The sequence below is a fragment of the Acartia tonsa genome, chromosome 12 (assembly GCF_053477335.1).
Source record: "Acartia tonsa isolate MP-2025a chromosome 12, ASM5347733v1, whole genome shotgun sequence".
In the NCBI taxonomy this organism is placed as follows: Eukaryota; Metazoa; Arthropoda; class Copepoda; order Calanoida; family Acartiidae; genus Acartia; species Acartia tonsa.
Genome location: NC_137271.1, coordinates 341,829 through 358,544, shown reverse-complemented (window position 1 = coordinate 358,544; position 16,716 = coordinate 341,829). Strand labels below are relative to the sequence as shown.

General features: G+C 30.2%; 1 protein-coding gene across 1 annotated transcript; it reads right to left on the bottom strand.

Moving 5' to 3' along the window:
* Positions 1–1,282: 1,282 nt before the first annotated feature.
* Positions 1,283–15,073, bottom strand: LOC145333809 (rho guanine nucleotide exchange factor 16-like). The gene is made up of 17 exons (XM_080179049.1): positions 14,944–15,073; positions 14,496–14,564; positions 13,370–13,424; positions 13,108–13,232; positions 12,728–12,786; positions 12,399–12,512; positions 11,978–12,036; positions 11,546–11,597; positions 11,149–11,330; positions 10,454–10,507; positions 9,683–9,761; positions 9,414–9,489; positions 9,123–9,224; positions 8,766–8,908; positions 7,135–7,270; positions 2,731–2,818; positions 1,283–2,222 (listed from the first exon to the last, which is right to left on the bottom strand). Exons 2-17 carry the CDS (start codon positions 14,518–14,520, stop codon positions 2,147–2,149), a joined length of 1,425 nt encoding a protein of 474 aa, XP_080035175.1. The 5' UTR covers positions 14,521–14,564; positions 14,944–15,073; the 3' UTR covers positions 1,283–2,146.
* Positions 15,074–16,716: the final 1,643 nt, after the last annotated feature.

Sequence of the window (16,716 nt, the reverse complement as noted above, 5' to 3'; positions counted from 1 at the left end):
TTACTAAATTTCTTTGTATAACTAAGTATAGTTAATGTTTTACATAGGCCTTAATTATTGACTGAAAAAGGCAATAAAATAAAGGTTACGTTATTTTTTTCCCCCAAATCAATTTCTGAATTCATTTGCTTGTTGGTTATATCTTACTCATGAAACTTATGTAATTTACAGTCTATTGTCCCATGCCAATAGAAATAGAAGAATTCGTCAAATCTAAGAAGGAACATTTCTAGCAGACAAAAGTATTGTTTACTTTCGACTCAAGCTCATGTGGATTCTTAAGAAATTATAGACTCGCTACTCGATTTGTGAAAAATCATCCAAAAGCACATTAAAAATCTACAAAAATTAAACAAAATCATATGTTAATAACCCCTTTAAGATTTTATTTAATTTTTGTAAATTTTTTTATTCGATTTTGGAGGATTTTTCACAAAAATAATTTTGCCTCACCAGCGAGTAGCCAGCCTAACTTTTTTTAAAGAATCCACCTCGTTACTAAGCTTTCAAATTTAAACGAAATTTTTGGGCAATTAATTCTGATTCCGCAAAGCTTTCTACTAAGAAAATATACTGTTTACAGCTGACTTTTATCTATGTATGAAATGAAAAAAAAACATGCATTCGTAACAAGATGTGTACAAAATTTCAACCAATGAAATTAAATGTATGTACCGATACGATTCTCCTATTGGCTCAATCAGACATTCCCTCTCTTTCTTAGTACCTTTATTCCAATGCCTCTCTGAAAAAGGTAACTATTAATTTACATGGTTATGCTAAGGACTAAAATCTGAAGTAAAAAGTGCTTTTTGATTTTGATATACAAATCAGATAGATGTATATAAAAAAAAGAGAACAAAAACTAAAAAGCAAGATGTATGTTTTTTCACTCATTGATTAAAATGTATTCTAAGGTCTTTATCAATTAATTGAACCAAATTAATGCAATTATACAATTAATCCAGGGTTATAATTTAGTAAACTTTGTTGCTGTTTTTGTTTTTTTACTTTAATTTTGTTTAATTACTTAATAAAAATTCTGCGGTGATGAAATAACACAAAAGCAGTTAATGGGATGTTCTAAAATGCAAATGTCTTTCTGAATTCGTTACACTTTCTAAATTGTACCTAACAGTTACAAGAATCATTTTACTATGTCATACTATAGGTCAATTCTATAATTCCAAAATTAACAAAAAAGCTATCCGATACGGCCAGATGTACAGACGGACCGACCTCATAAATGCATAAAAGCTTTCCATTTAAAAATGTATTAAACTTTTTAAAAAAATTTTATTGTCTATACAAAAATATAAAGAAAAATCTACGAATATTTATCACAATATAAAAATCACATAAAAACAAAATCATTTAATTGAAATATTTATACATAAGCAATACTAAAATATAACAATTTAGAGTACTCAAACATTATTGGAGAGAATTAAGTAAAAATTCAAAAGTTGTTAAAAAATCATCTCTAAATGTCGTATTCTTGAAAAAGAATGAAAAAAATAGTAAAAAGCTTTTGAACACAATATGGTAAAGCTAAGTTTTTAAAAACAATTTTTATACTACTGGTAATTTTAAGTTACAATTTAAGCAATGAATCAATTAAATTTTAAGACTACAAATACATAAAAAAAAAATTCTTAAATTTTCATTTGGTTACAAAAAATAGAGCTAAAATTGTTGTTTTTTTTCTGACATAAACCAAAATTTTCAATAAATATATCTAAAATTTTAAAATAAAATCAAAATCACAAAATAACATTTACAATTTTTTACTATACATTAAAGCATAAGCGAAAGCCATCCTATAGTTTAAAAATTACTAGAAAATATTTACAAAAAAGTAGCAACTAAAAGAAATTCAGAAAGCATGTTAATAAAAAAAAATAGATACAATTTCTATTCAATTTGAGGGTTTATATTTTATTCAGGGCTCGGCCGCCGCGCGTCAGCCTTAAATTTTATTTTGTTTGGATGCTTTTAAAATTTTTATTGAAAGAAGGATTGTCATATTTGAGTCTGGTTTAATCTTCCAGCTGATTAGTTAAATTGTAAAAGGTTTATTTATCTGAGACTTGCAAGCAGCTGCCGAGCCCTGAATTTCTTCTTTGATGAAAAGCTAGATATGTTTCTATACAGGATTAGAATCTATTGCAGCGGTTTCTAATGATTTGAGAAACAGGTAGCGTTGCTTAAAATTCTTAGCTCTGAAACAAAAAGAATATTCATTTGTAGACAGCTTTCCGCGGGTATAAAAATTAAAATTATAAGATTTTAGCAGTTTTGTTAGACCCGAGAGGGCTAGCGGCCATTTGTTCTAGGGTTTTTTTCTCTTGGGAGATTGGGTATATTCTTTCCCAAATAGGTAAAATCCTTCCCCTGACCTATAAGAAGCTTCATCGTAAATGTTAACCATATCGGTACAGTGATTATCGAGATCCTTCGCTACAGACAAAAAGCTTTACTATATATCATATGTGACAAAAAAAATGTAGGGGGACAAAGTGTCTTAAGAAAATCAGCCATGTGACGTCATACAAATCTTCATTTTTTCATTTTATTATTCATCTCTTTTTTATGGTTTTTCTTTCCCACTTCTCCTCTCCTCTCATCTCCCTCATCTTTATTACGTCACATGGCTAATTTTTCAGAAACTGTGTCCTCCTACGTCAGATAGACAGATATACAGACAGACAGATAGAAATAAATACATACCTGACATGATCAGACTCGATCTCTTTGGTTATATATGCAGGAACCCACCCTTGGGCTCCATCCCGACACCTTTCTATATACAGGATACCTATAATAGATAGATAGATAGTTATATATGCAGGAACCCACCTTTGGGCTCCATCCCGACACCTTTCTATATACAGGATACCTATAATAGATAGATAGATATATAGATAGATAGATAGATAGTTATATATGCAGGAACCCACCCTTGGGCTCCATCCCGACACCTTTCTATTTACAGGATACCTATAATAGATAGATTATATAGATGGATAGATTGTTATATATACAGGAACCCACCCTTGGGCTCCGTCCCGACACCTTTCTATTTACAGGATACCTATAATAGATAGATAGATATATAGATAGATAGATAGATAGTTATATATGCAGGAACCCACCCTTGGGCTCCATCCCGACACCTTTCTATATACAGGATACCTATAATAGATAGATTATATAGATGGATAGATTGTTATATATACAGGAACCCACCCTTGGGCTCCATCCCGACACCTTTCTATGTACAGGATACCTATAAAAGATAGATAGATATATAGATAGATAGATAGATAGTTATATATGCAGGAACCCACCCTTGGGCTCCATCCCGACACCTTTCTATATACAGGATACCTATAATAGATAGATTATATAGATGGATAGATTGTTATATATACAGGAACCCACCCTTGGGCTCCGTCCCGACACCTTTCTATTTACAGGATACCTATAATAGATAGATAGATATATATAGATAGATAGATAGATAAATAGATGTAGAATTGGATAGATAGTTGAACAGTTCAATATATAGAGGGAATAATAGATAGACCAATATATAGGGGGGGGGGGGGTAAATAGATAGACCAATAGGCAAATGGATCAATAGATACATAAATTGAAAGATGGTAGGTAGATGGAACAAAAGATTAATGGATAGATAGATGGATAATTTGATAGAAATAGATAGTTTAATAAATGGTTAAAAAAAGCTGTCTATAATTCGTTGCTATAAATAACTATTCCTTACCTTTGTAAATTTGAAGATTGTTAGTAAACAACCCAATACAAGCCACTAGAGTTAATATTAGGTAGTGGTTGACACTAGAGCTAATACTATAGAGCTACAGTCTAGAGGTTTCTGTTAGTTCTGACTCGCATTCACAACCTTAGTAATAGGGTTAGTTCTATAAACTAGTTCATAACTCTATTTTATATTAGTTAAAGCTAAGAAGGGATAGGACAACGGTGTATAGATTATTCTGACTCCCTTTCTTTCACAATTTCAACAAAAAACAAATTAATAACTTTATTTCGATTATTTTGAGGTAAAATTTAATTATCAACCATTGTCCTACCCCTTAATTTCTGGTAAAATAAAACTATTTTTTAAAAATCCTTCTTTTACCAGTGCAGTGGTCCAATTTTAATTTTGAAAAATACTTAAATTTGATTCTTTTTAAAAATATTGATAAGTCTTAGAACTTATTAAAAGTTGATAAAAATAAAAGGATGGATGGATTTTATACAGTCCACTGCAGGTTAAAAAGAGGGATTCTAAATGTTCAAGCAATTTCTCCACTAGCTTTATTTTTAGGGAAAATAGTTTTAAAAAATTAACATGCATTCTAATCCCGTCTCCATTTCTACAATACGCTAATATTTTCAAATTTTAATAGCTGACTTTACTATTTATATTTTTGTAATTGTGTAATCAATTAATAGATACACACAGAGAGACAAGGAACAAGGAAGGGCTAATAATAACACTAGTCCCCAAAGTTTTATCATTTGTTGTCTAACAACTTTGAGGACTTCAGTGATTTCTTATTAGTTTGATCATTATGTTGAGTGTCTAAGCGTTTCAACTATTAATTGTAATCTTCAGAATGGATAATTTATTGAAGATGTACATCAATGTATTGGCCATTGTCTTATACCTTTAGATCCCTAAGATACACATGCTTAATAACGTGCTATTATTCCTGACCAGGGGCTGCTATTCAGCCAATTAATTCCAATTGAAAATACCGGTAATTTAATATTTTGTTGGAGTAAGGCTGGAGTAAAAAAAAATTCCTACGTAACTGAAGGGGAGTGGGTAAGAAGGGGAGAAAAAAGAGAAGGGGGTTGTGGGGAAATTTTCCTTCAGAATTGTTTGTCAGAATCTCATTCCCTTTTTCCTGTTCCTGACATAATTTATATTCTAACCAAAACTGATCTATTGAAAAGAAGTTGTATCAACTTTTTTGCTTTTTATTTAAGATAGCTAGCCGGTCCTTTCAGTAAGTAGTAGATGTAAAATTTTTCATAGAATTCAGATATGCAATCGGTTTTTTGTAGACCTCTTATTTTTTAAGTAATTTAAGTTTTTTAAAAAAATAATTAAGTCGGTTTTAAGGTACTAAAACGCAACAAAATAAAAGAAGAAAATAGCCAGTATAAACAAAAATAGTAAGATCTTTAATTTGACACCTTACTTTTAAAATTCTGTTGAGTAATTGTTGAAAAAATCTATTTTTTTAACCTCGGTTTAATCAAAACATTAAACCTAAATATTTTCTCATACAGACATAAAAAATATGGGTTCATATATACCATTAGAATGAGAAAAATAATATGAATCCATTGTAAGCAAAATTGAAAAAGTTTTAAAAAATTGTAATAAAAAATAGAAAAAATAAAAAAGTTATTTTAAGAATTGTAACTACTAAACTAGCCAATCACAAATCGCAAAAATTGACGAATCGGGAAGCTTAATCTATAAAATTAACCTATAGAATTGCCAGAAAAAAAGGAGAACGTTCATACAATATATACAAAAGATACTACAATAAATATAGTGATATTAAAGAACATGTAAAGAATGAAAAATTATGAACAAATATGCATCAGTCTGTTTATAAACTTCAAAACAATGCAGTTAAAAATACATTATTGTTTCTTGTGTTTAAAAAATATCTGCTACATTGCATTGTCTTTTGTTTAGGTTTTGTTCAGGTTTGGTTCAAGCTAACCCTTTAAAGCCGAAAATTATGATTCTTAAAATAAACTTATTTTTTATTATAGTTTTATAAAACTTTTTCAATTTTGCTTAGAATAGATTCGTAATATTTTTCTGATTCTAAAGGTATATATGAAACCATGTTTTTTATGTCTGTTTGAGAAAATATTTAGGTCTAAAGTTTTTATTAAACCGAGGTTAAAAAAAAAGATTTTTTCAATAATTACTCAACAGAATTTTAAAAGTAAGGTGTCAAATTAAAGATCTTACTATTTTTGTTCATACTGGCCATTTTCTTCTTTTATTTTGTTGCGTTTTAGTACCTTAAAACCGACTTAATTATTTTTTAAAAAAACTTAAATTACTTAAAAAATAAGAGGTCTACAAAAAAACCGATTGCATATCTGAATTCTATGAAAAATTTTACATCTACTACTTACTGAAAGGACCGGCTAGCTATCTTAAATAAAAAGCAAAAAAGTTGATACAACTTCTTTAAAAAAAAGGGTGTTTGCACTGTACACTGTACAGATAAATTTAAAAATATCCTACAACCTTTGTCTTTAAGTCCTAATCATCTTACTCCCAATATAAAAGTATTCTTTAAGAAATTATTTCATCAAATAAAGGTTAGATGGTTTTTATAATATCGAGATTTAAGTTTAACTCAATTTAGAAGCAAAAGAGAATATTATTTTTTTAATTCTTTACTTGAAGAGGATGTATAAAAAAACGGCGCATTTTCTTTCATAATCTACACATTTGATACATAAAAGATTACATTGAATAAAAAATGGTCAAAATTATAATATCAAAAAGAGACCATCTAAATCAAAAAGGAAACCCTTTCAAACTGGATTATTTTTTTATGGAAAATAAGTTTTGTGTTTGATCAAAAAATTTAATATTTTTGTATGATTTATTTAAAATTGAATGAATTCCTATTTCCACTTAACTTTTAGTTAAATAAATTATAGATATACATCTTAAGCTACTTGCAATACATCTATACTTAATAAGTATAGATGTATGATCCAGACAAATACCTGCCCTAAGCGGTTTAGAATCTTTTCGTCTGCTAGCAAATTGTATTCTGTTTATTTTAATTGACTTTGCTATGTTTATATTTCCAAAGCTATTAGCGGTTTCAAAGACCCAATACAAAATTGGAATCATGCCCCCTCTATTCTTTTACTTTAATCTACTTGCAATCAGTTTTTGATTCATGCAAACATGCTTTATTATAAACAACCAAGGATAGGACAATGAACAATAAGTTAATCTTTCCTCAAATTCTGGAACGGGTTGTGCATTGATTTAATGTTCATTGTCCTCTGCCTTCCAGGAAAACTATTAAAGTTTATTTTCCTTACCATCTTGTGATTTTTTCAATACTTTGGCGGTATCTGTGGGCTCTAGGGCTAGCTCTGACTCTGAGCATGGTTTGTACGGGACTATAGCTTCAACCTTCGGACAGTCCCACCCCTCGTAGATCTTCTCTCCATCAACCTAGATAGATAGATAGATACATAGATAGATAGATAGATGGTTTGTAGGGGACTTTAGCTTCAACCTTGGGACAGTCCCACCCCTCATAGATCTTCTCTCCATCAACCTAGATAGATAGATAGATAGATAGATAGATAGATAAATAGATAGATAGGGACTATAGCTTCAACCTTGGGACAGTCCCATCCCTCGTAGATCTTCTCTCCATCAACCTAGATAGATAGATAGATAAATAGACACTACAGCTTCAACCTTGGGACAGTCCCACCCCTCATAGATCTTCTCTCCATCAACCTAGATAGATAGATAGATAGATAGATAGATAGATAAATAGATGGATAGATAGATAGATAAATAGATGGTTTGTAGGGGACTTTAGCTTCAACCTTGGGACAGTCCCACCCCTCGAAGATCTTCTCTCCATCAACCTAGATAGATAGATAGATAATTTGGGATCTTAAGAGATAGATAGTAAATATTCTATAAGTAAATGCAGGGACGTTGGGAACATTGAGCTGTTTATTAAACTAGTCCCCAAAGTTTTATAATTATGTTTTCTTATTCATTTGCTTATCAACTCTGGGGACTTTTATTGAAGTTTGATTGGTAGGTTCATTAAGTAGAGTGTAATTTTGTGTATCATCATTGGGGGTGAATATCAATTTATCGGACACTGTCTTATCCTATTAGGTCCCTGATGTTAATGCGTCCATGCAAGCAGATCTTTCCACAACAGAAAAGTTGATTATCTATATATCATTCTTTCTGTATCTCTATCTATGTATAATGTATATGTATGTCTATCTATCTATCTATTTATACCTGGGCTGTATTAGGTGTTAGTAAGTCCATCCAATCACATCTTTCAACAGCAGAATTAACAAGTATCTATCTATTATTCTTTCTGTATATCTATCTATATATCTATCAATCTAACTATGTCTATCTATCTATCTATCTGTACCTGAGCTGTGTTAGGTGTGAGCAAGTCCATCCAAGCACATCTTTCCACAGCAGAATAGACAAGTATCTATCTATCATTCTTTATGTATATATATCTGACTGTATGTCTATCTATCTAACTATGTGTAAATCTATCTATTTAATGTCTATCTATGTATCTATCTATACCTGGGCTGTATTAGGTGTTAGCAAGTCCATTCAAGCACGTCTTTCTACAGCAGAATTCACAAGTATCTATCTATCTATCTATATATCTATCTATCTATCTATTTATACCTGAGCTGTATTAGGTGTTAGCAAGTCCATCCAAGCACATCTCTCCACAGCAGAATTAACAAGTATCTATCTATTATTCTTTCTGTATATCTATCTATATGTCTATCTATCTATATGTATGTCTATCTATCTATACCTGAGCTGTATTAGGTGTTAGCAAGTCCATCCAAGCACATCTCTCCACAGCAGAATTAACAAGTATCTATCTATCATTCTTTCTGTATATATATCTATATGTCTATCTATCTATCTATACCTGAGCTGTATTAGGTGTCAACAAGTCCATCCAAGCACATCTTTCCACAGCAGAATTGACAAGGATGAGAAGTTCCTGAGTTTTATTCTCATGATTGTTGAGCAGGGTTAGCCACAGGGGAAAACTTCCAGGCTCACATAAACCTTAACAAAAACAATGAATTACCAAGGATGACAACATTCTTAAGAAGCAAAGCACAAAAAAATCATGAAAGGGAGTTTGGACAAAGAGTTTTAGAGATAATTTGTTAGGATGACTATTTCTAAAATATGTCAATGGATATTCATTCTATCTAGAATCTAGATATCTACTGACTATCTATCTAAATATCCACTGACTATATATCTAGATATCTACCTGTAATTGGATGGCTATCTGAAACTTGTAACATATTTCTTGGACAGTAATCTTGAACCATGACTCTTTCTCCTCCCTTTCTCTTTCCAATAATCAAGAGGTCTGAATAAATGATTATAATATTAGGAAAGTGTTGTTTTTGAAAAATGAAGCTTTTCTTTGATAAGGGTCGGTCTGTCCGTCCGTCCATTTGCAACAAATTTATTTCTAATTTTGTTTAGACTTAATAGAATAGCTCAATAAAAGAGCTCTTTGACTTTGGCCATTTTAGAGATTTTAATTTAAACAAACCTGTTAGTAAAACAAGAACAATTCCAGTCTTTTGTATCCGACGGCCGAAAGTCAGCTTCGCCGATTCTCCACCATCCTAGAATTAGAAGATCATGAAAATTTAAACTGTTAATGTTATTAATAGCATCGTATTATAGACAGAGTTCCGCGGATATTGAAATATAAAATTATAAGATTAAAACCATTTTTGTTAGCCCCGTTTTATTTTAATATTCGTTATTTGTCCTATTTTCATTAGATTAAAAATAATAAAATAGGATAAAACCTGCCTTTAAACAAACTTTAACAGCATCTCCCTTTTTAACAAGCCATCTGGATGCTGAGATTATGGGGACTGCCTTCAGGTCTCTAAATTAGATAGATAGATAAATAAGTAGATAAATAGATAGATAGATAAATTAATGATAATTAGATTGATAGATAGATTGATTGATAAATAGATAGATTCATTGATAAATAGATAGATTGATATATACATAATAATAAAAGATAGATTGATATATATATATATATAATGATAGATTGATAGATAGATAGAAAGATAGATTGATCTAGATAATTAGAGATTAGAGAGATGCTTTGCTTATAACATTGCAATTTGTTGTTCTGGGAATTAGTATACCAAAAAATAGATTAATCGATTAATTTTATCACATAAAATGTAAAAGATGATTAGATATATAACATTAGATATATAGAGTAGGAAGTCATCTGGAAGGTTTATTTTGAATTCTATTATATAAATAGTTTTTGTTTTGATGGATATTGTTATAATTAATATTTCTATAACATACTAGTTGCCCAAGAGGCCTTTAGAAGCACTTAAGGCAAGAAAAAGTTTTAGAAAGAAAAGTGTGGGGGGGGATTTAGGGAAAGGGTGGAGGTACCCTTCCCCAGAATAGTTTCAAATCTTCCATGAACCTTTAGAAGCTTTATGCAAAAGAGTTCCATATCAGTACAGCGATTAGCAAGATCGTAAGCTTCAGAAACACAAACACAGACATCCTATTACTATAATAAAAGGATAAAACTAGACTAACCTGAAGTCCAGTTGTTGTGATAATAACAAAAGTTCTTCCATTCTCTCCATAGTTCTAAAATAAAGATAAAATCAGGGATCTAAAGGGATAAGACAATAACTGATAAATTGATATACATCCCCAAGAATGATAGGCAAAATTACACCTTAAGTTGATTACAATTAGGGGTTGAAACGTTTGGACACTCAACTTAATGACACAACAATAATAGTCCCTAAAGTTGTTGCGCCAATGAATAAGAAAACGTAGTTGATGAAACATTGGGGACCAGTGTAATAAACAGCTCAATGTCCCCTCCCTCTCTGGATATTATATTAAGATGTATTTTTAACCACAAATATTAGTGTTGGGTTTTCCATCTCTGTCTCCCATATGTGGCGAAGCCACCAATATTATAAAATAAATAATAAATTATTTTATTACAAAAAATCAAAAAATAAATATAATAATTATATTGAAATTAGAGAATAAAGGGCAAGGGTGGGTACTTATCCATTTATTTGTTTATCACTTTAGACCATGTTAGGTTAGATTATATTGCGTAGCCGTTAGTCCCACAGGGTTAGGGCTCCTTCAGGATTTAGGTATAGGGAGAAAACTACTTTTTTTCCATTTTTAAATTAAGGGAGGGGGTTCCGTGTGTTCGAAAACTTAACGACACTTTGAGTGAAAGCACAAAAATATATTCTAAATACCTTGTTGATTCATTGCATTCAGTGACCAAGCCGTTGAGTATGTGCAGCGCTTCTTTAGAGGCTGCCAAATGTGGACTGTCGGTTGGCAGCCGGCTGACCACGGCCTCTGCAAGCAGCGGTAGACGGGTGATGCGCTGCATGGGCAGCATTAGGAAGGAGTGCATAGCTAGCGACTGACATTTCTAAATAGATAGATAGATAGAAAATTATTAGAGAGGTAAATAGATAGATAAGTTACATTGATAAAAATATTTGTAATTAGTTTATTAACTGACCTTTAATTGATAAATAGAAAAAAATTAGATAGATATTTAGATAGTCTAATAAATAGATAAATAGTCAGAATATCAAATAAAAAAATAGTTAGATAGGTAAATGAATTGATATAGAAGCTCACCTGACTAGATTCTAGTTCTTTTAAAGCTTCTACAAATTTGGGATTCTCACTTCTAAAATAAAAAAGGTAAGATTTATCTTTTAAAAATATTTTTCCAGTATGGTTTAGAAACCGATTAACATCCGCTGGATTTGAACCGATTCTCACTCATATTTAAAAATCATGTGTAGCATCGTATTACAAAATTTTTCCACAAATATTAAACTAAAAATCATAAAATTTATACCAGTTTTGATTGCATGGGCCCCCGACCTTTCGGGGCTAACAAATCTTAAATCTTATAATTTTTGATTTTATAATATCCGCGGAGAGCGGTCTATAATACTATACGATAAATAACTATTACTTTCATATGTTTCTAAAATTTACATCAAAACATTATTAAGATAAAATGTTGTAATGTTTTGAAAGTGTTCTATAAAATAAATTTACCTAAGCATATTAAGAATTCTGTCTTGGTATATTTGGTTAGAGCAATACTTTACATACACCTGAAATAAATATTTATAAATAAATACCAGGCATCTAAAAGATAAGACAATGGCCGATAAATTAATGTACCTCCTTAATGATGTTATACAAAATTTTCCTGTTTGTAGACTACAACTAGTGTTTGAAACGTTTTGATACTTAACTTAATGAACCAACCAATTAAAATTCAATAAAGTCCCCAGTTAAGCCAACACAGTATCATAAAACTTTGGAAACTTGTAACAGCCTAATGTCCCCTCCCTCCCTTGATAAATACATAGATAAATAGAAAAAGAGGAATTTATTAATGCATAAGAAGTTAATAGATGATTAATGAGATAATAGATATATAAATTGATGGATAGATAGATAGATAGATTACCTGAAAATGATTTCTGGCATGGAACCTGATAATATCAGGTATAGAGTCTAGGAGGACAGATTCCTGCCAGGCTGACTCCAGATCTGCCAGGAACCTTTCTGAACAGGCCCGCACCTAGATAATAGAGATAACCTAGAGACATATTTTCTAAAACAGCCAATAGGAAAAAACTAAAAGACATTTCATTGGTTGAAACATTTTACAGATCTTGGTATGTAAGGGCATAATTTTTTCACAAAATGTAAACAGTTTTGTCTGCAAAATATGTCTTTTTAAGTTTGACGAAAAATGGGGTCATAAGGGCCATCTAGATATATTAAGTCTATTACCTGGATAGCTTCGGAAAACAGGATTCGCTGCTCTCGCTTACTGATAACTGCTCCTTCACCTACAGATAAATTTTAGATAAAAGATTAATAATTTTCACCCCCATGATGGTGGAACAGTATAAAATGCCTAAAAAAATGACGAATACTGGCCTACCATTTGTCAATTAAAAATTATCATTGGTCATTTGTATTGTATAACATCATTATTTTTATATGGTAATAAATAAATATTATAAACTAATGCCATTTAGACAACAGACAAATGACAAAAAATAATACAAACTTAAGTTGATTTTGTAAAGACTTATAAATTAGGTGAATAGATAGAAATATAGTATTACATACAATAGATGGATAGATTATAAAAAAAAGATAAATACCTGAAAACTGCGGACTCTGAACAAAATGTGAAATGAGAATGTTAAGACTCTTCAAATAGCTGGCTTCACTCGATATCACCTCAAATAAAGCTTCTTGAACAGCCTTCTGATTCTCACTCATACCCCTAGGATAAATAGAAGCATTTTTATGACGTCACATGGCTGATTTTATGAGACACTTTGTAAAGCTTCGGATAGATAGATAGATAAATAGATATATAGATAGATAGATAGATGGACAGATAGATAAATAAATTCTCACCGTAATATTCCAGAATCTTTTACTTCTGGCAATTCTGACCATAAAGATCGTCGTCCTAAAATAGATTCACAGATGATTAGAATGATAGATAGATAAATATGCAGAAAGATAGGTAGATAGATATGTAGATAAAGATAAAGTTAGTCATATGGTTAGGACAAATAGAAAGATGGAAGGGTGTGGACATAAGACTTTAACTTTTATTTAAACCCAAATTATTATAATCTTAAACTTTTAGTATATTCATTGAATTTTGATTGGTTAGTTTTAAACTAGTAGTGAAACTTTTTAATTAGTAATAATATAAAATTACAGAGGTTGTGATCTTGTTTATCATAATTGGGGATGTAATTTAATTTATCATCCTTTGTCTTATCCCTCAAGATCAATTGATAGATAGACAGATCGATAGACAGATAGACAAACATATAATTAAATAGAAAGATAGATGTTAAGGTACATGTACTCAAATATTCATTTGACACAAATTTAATTGTTATGAATATTTCTACCGTGGGTTGTAAAGGAAAATAATTCTTTTAAAAGGATCTTAATGGTTTGTTTTAAGTACAATATTGAAAAGAGTTTTTTTTAAAAAGAAAATCAAACTTCTTTCTTTTAAACTCAATTTTATAAAATCATTATGAAAAATCTTAAAGAAAGAAGGGGATATTTAGAAAGTCGGATCACTTAAAGATATTACTTATAGCTAAATTTTCAAACGTTTTATTCGTAAAAAATGCAAAGTACTAATATCAGAGATAGACTTTTTACTTTTGTAGAAATTTGGCTTAGTCCAGGGTCCCCACCCTGTGAATATAACTACATACAGTTCTTGTCCCCTCTATCTTTTTACTTTAATTTTGATGTAATTATTTTGTAATGTATATTTGTACCCAGGGAGAAAGGGGTTATTGGGCTATTTATTACACTACCATTCAAAGATTTCTTATTCGAAGATGGCTTAACAACTTTGGGGACTTTTATTGAATTTTGATTGGTAAGTTGATTAAGTTGAAATCAAAATGTTATTATAATTTACAGAAAGGGTAATTTTGTGTATTATTAATGATGTACATCAAATTATAAATCATTGTCTTATCCATTGAGATCCCTGGTTTTGTACCTGTACTGTTGATAACAATATCCATGGCAGAACTTCTCTTCTTCTTTGTACTCCACACATCATTCACTTCTAGCATAGAAATAGATAGATAGATAGATAGATAGATAGATAGATAGATAGATAGATAGATAGATAGATAGATAGATAGATAGATAGATAGATAGATAAATAGATAGATAAATAGATAGATAGATAGATTGATTGATTGATTGATTGGTTGATTGATTGGTTGATTGGTTGATTGATTGATTGATAGATAGATAGATAGATAGCCAGATAGATAGATAGATAGATAGATAATTACCTAGATTATTGGATGTCTGTAAATGATTGTTGGTATGTGTTGAATGGTTTGGATTGTTATGATAGAATTGATACAATGGTTCAGATAGAAAGATAGATAGATAAATAGAAAGATAGATAGATAGATAGATAGATAGATAATTACCTAAATTGTTAGATGTTTGAAGATGATTATTGGTATGTGGTGAATGGTTTGGATTGTTATGATAGAATTGATACAATGGTTCAGTCTGGAATAGAGAACTTGAATAGGTCTCTTCTGATAACAGGACAGTACATTCATTTGTTTTAATAATATAACAGATCTATAGTATAGATGTATCTACAGACAATTACCCCCCTTCCTTTTTCAAAGACCTCTTTCGTCTGCTTCTAAATTATTTTCTGCTACTTGGCTGCGCAGCGACACCATTGGTTGATTTTCAATGACACAATAGAAAGGTTGCACAAGGTGGTTATACAATTATTTAACCCTTTCTCCCTCTAGTGTTTTACTCTAATAATAATATTTCAATTGGACAGTTCTTTTTATTTATGTATATTTAAAGTTTTAATATATCTTTTAGCAAAATTGCTCCAAATATAACTCACTTTGTACATATGTCAGTTTATGGAATTTACTGGACTGCTATATAAGATATCACTTGGCCAATAAGCCAATTTCTTTTGTTGCTATAGATTTTTAGAGCTTTTTTTTTGATTTTGCGCTTTACCAGTAATAGATTTTGTCATCCTTGTTATAATTAAGATTTTTATTTATATGTGTTACCTTATAAAATCACTTGGCAAGTCTTTTATGAATTTTTATACTGACATTTTTAGGTCACCATAATATCATAAGCATAGTTACTCTTAAACTTACATAAAGTAGTAAGCCTTTGTTGTCTGAAACTTATTTAACTAACTGATCGATTGATTTCTCTATTTTAAGTAAGCTTCAGCTAAGGTCCTGTGATGGTTTAAGGCTATTTTATTATTTGATTAAAGCTAGTAAAGTTATTTTCTAGAAATTTATTTTTTTTATAGTGCAGCTTCTAAACAACTGCGTACGTCTGTATGTCAATCCAAATGTTCTTCACTTAAAAAAAATAACAGGGTAACAACCTTTATGAAATCTTAAGAATGTCACATTAAGTGATTTATTGACAATATTAAAAGTAAGTTATTTAACTTAAAAATTAGTCACTGTTTTAAGAGTAATTAAATCACTATTATGAATTCTAAGCTATAATAACTGTAAAGAAACTTGATTATTATTTGATGAAAAAATGTGAAGAATTTGAAAATATGCAGAAATTTGATGTAATTTTAACAATAAACTTGACGTAACTAAAAAACATTGAACATATTTTTAATACAATTTTGTCCTTAAACAACGGGGATATTTTTACAAAACTACATGCTAAAAAATAGCTTTGGTTCAAGATTTAAAATCGTTCTGTCGTTGGCCAATAATTTAATTCATATCCAAATGATGATACACAAAATTACCCATTCTGTAGATTACAATTACTGGTTGAAACGTTGGGACACTCAACTTAATTGACCAACCGATCAAAACTCAATTAAAGTCTCCAAAGTTGTTAAGCCAACGATTAAGAAAACGTTATTATAAAACTATAAGGGACTGTTGTAATAAACACTAAACAGCCTGTGTTTTATGTTATCCTTGATTAAAGATATTGGTTGAAATGTGTGAACACCCGTCACGGTATGCAGTTACTATTAAACTAACACCTTTATATATATTTATCAATACTCAGGGAAATAAGGGACAAGACAATGGATGATAAATCAATCTTCTTCCAATAATATCCTTTTCTTATTCGTTGGTAAGACAGCTTTGGGGACTTTCACTGAATTTGGTTTATTAAGTTGAGTATCAAAACGTTTCAACCACTTATTGTAACTTTCTGAA

Bases quoted from the DNA above. Each gene is read 5' to 3' on its own strand.
- LOC145333809 (XM_080179049.1), bottom strand. From the start codon at position 14,520: ATGGATATTGTTATCAACAGTACAG. The intron at 12,037-12,398 runs GTAATCTATCTA...TATTTATTTCAG, and splicing joins ATGCCAGAAATCATTTTCAG to GTGTATGTAAAGTATTGCTC. The intron at 11,331-11,545 runs GTGAGCTTCTAT...CTATCTATTTAG, and splicing joins AAGAACTAGAATCTAGTCAG to AAATGTCAGTCGCTAGCTAT.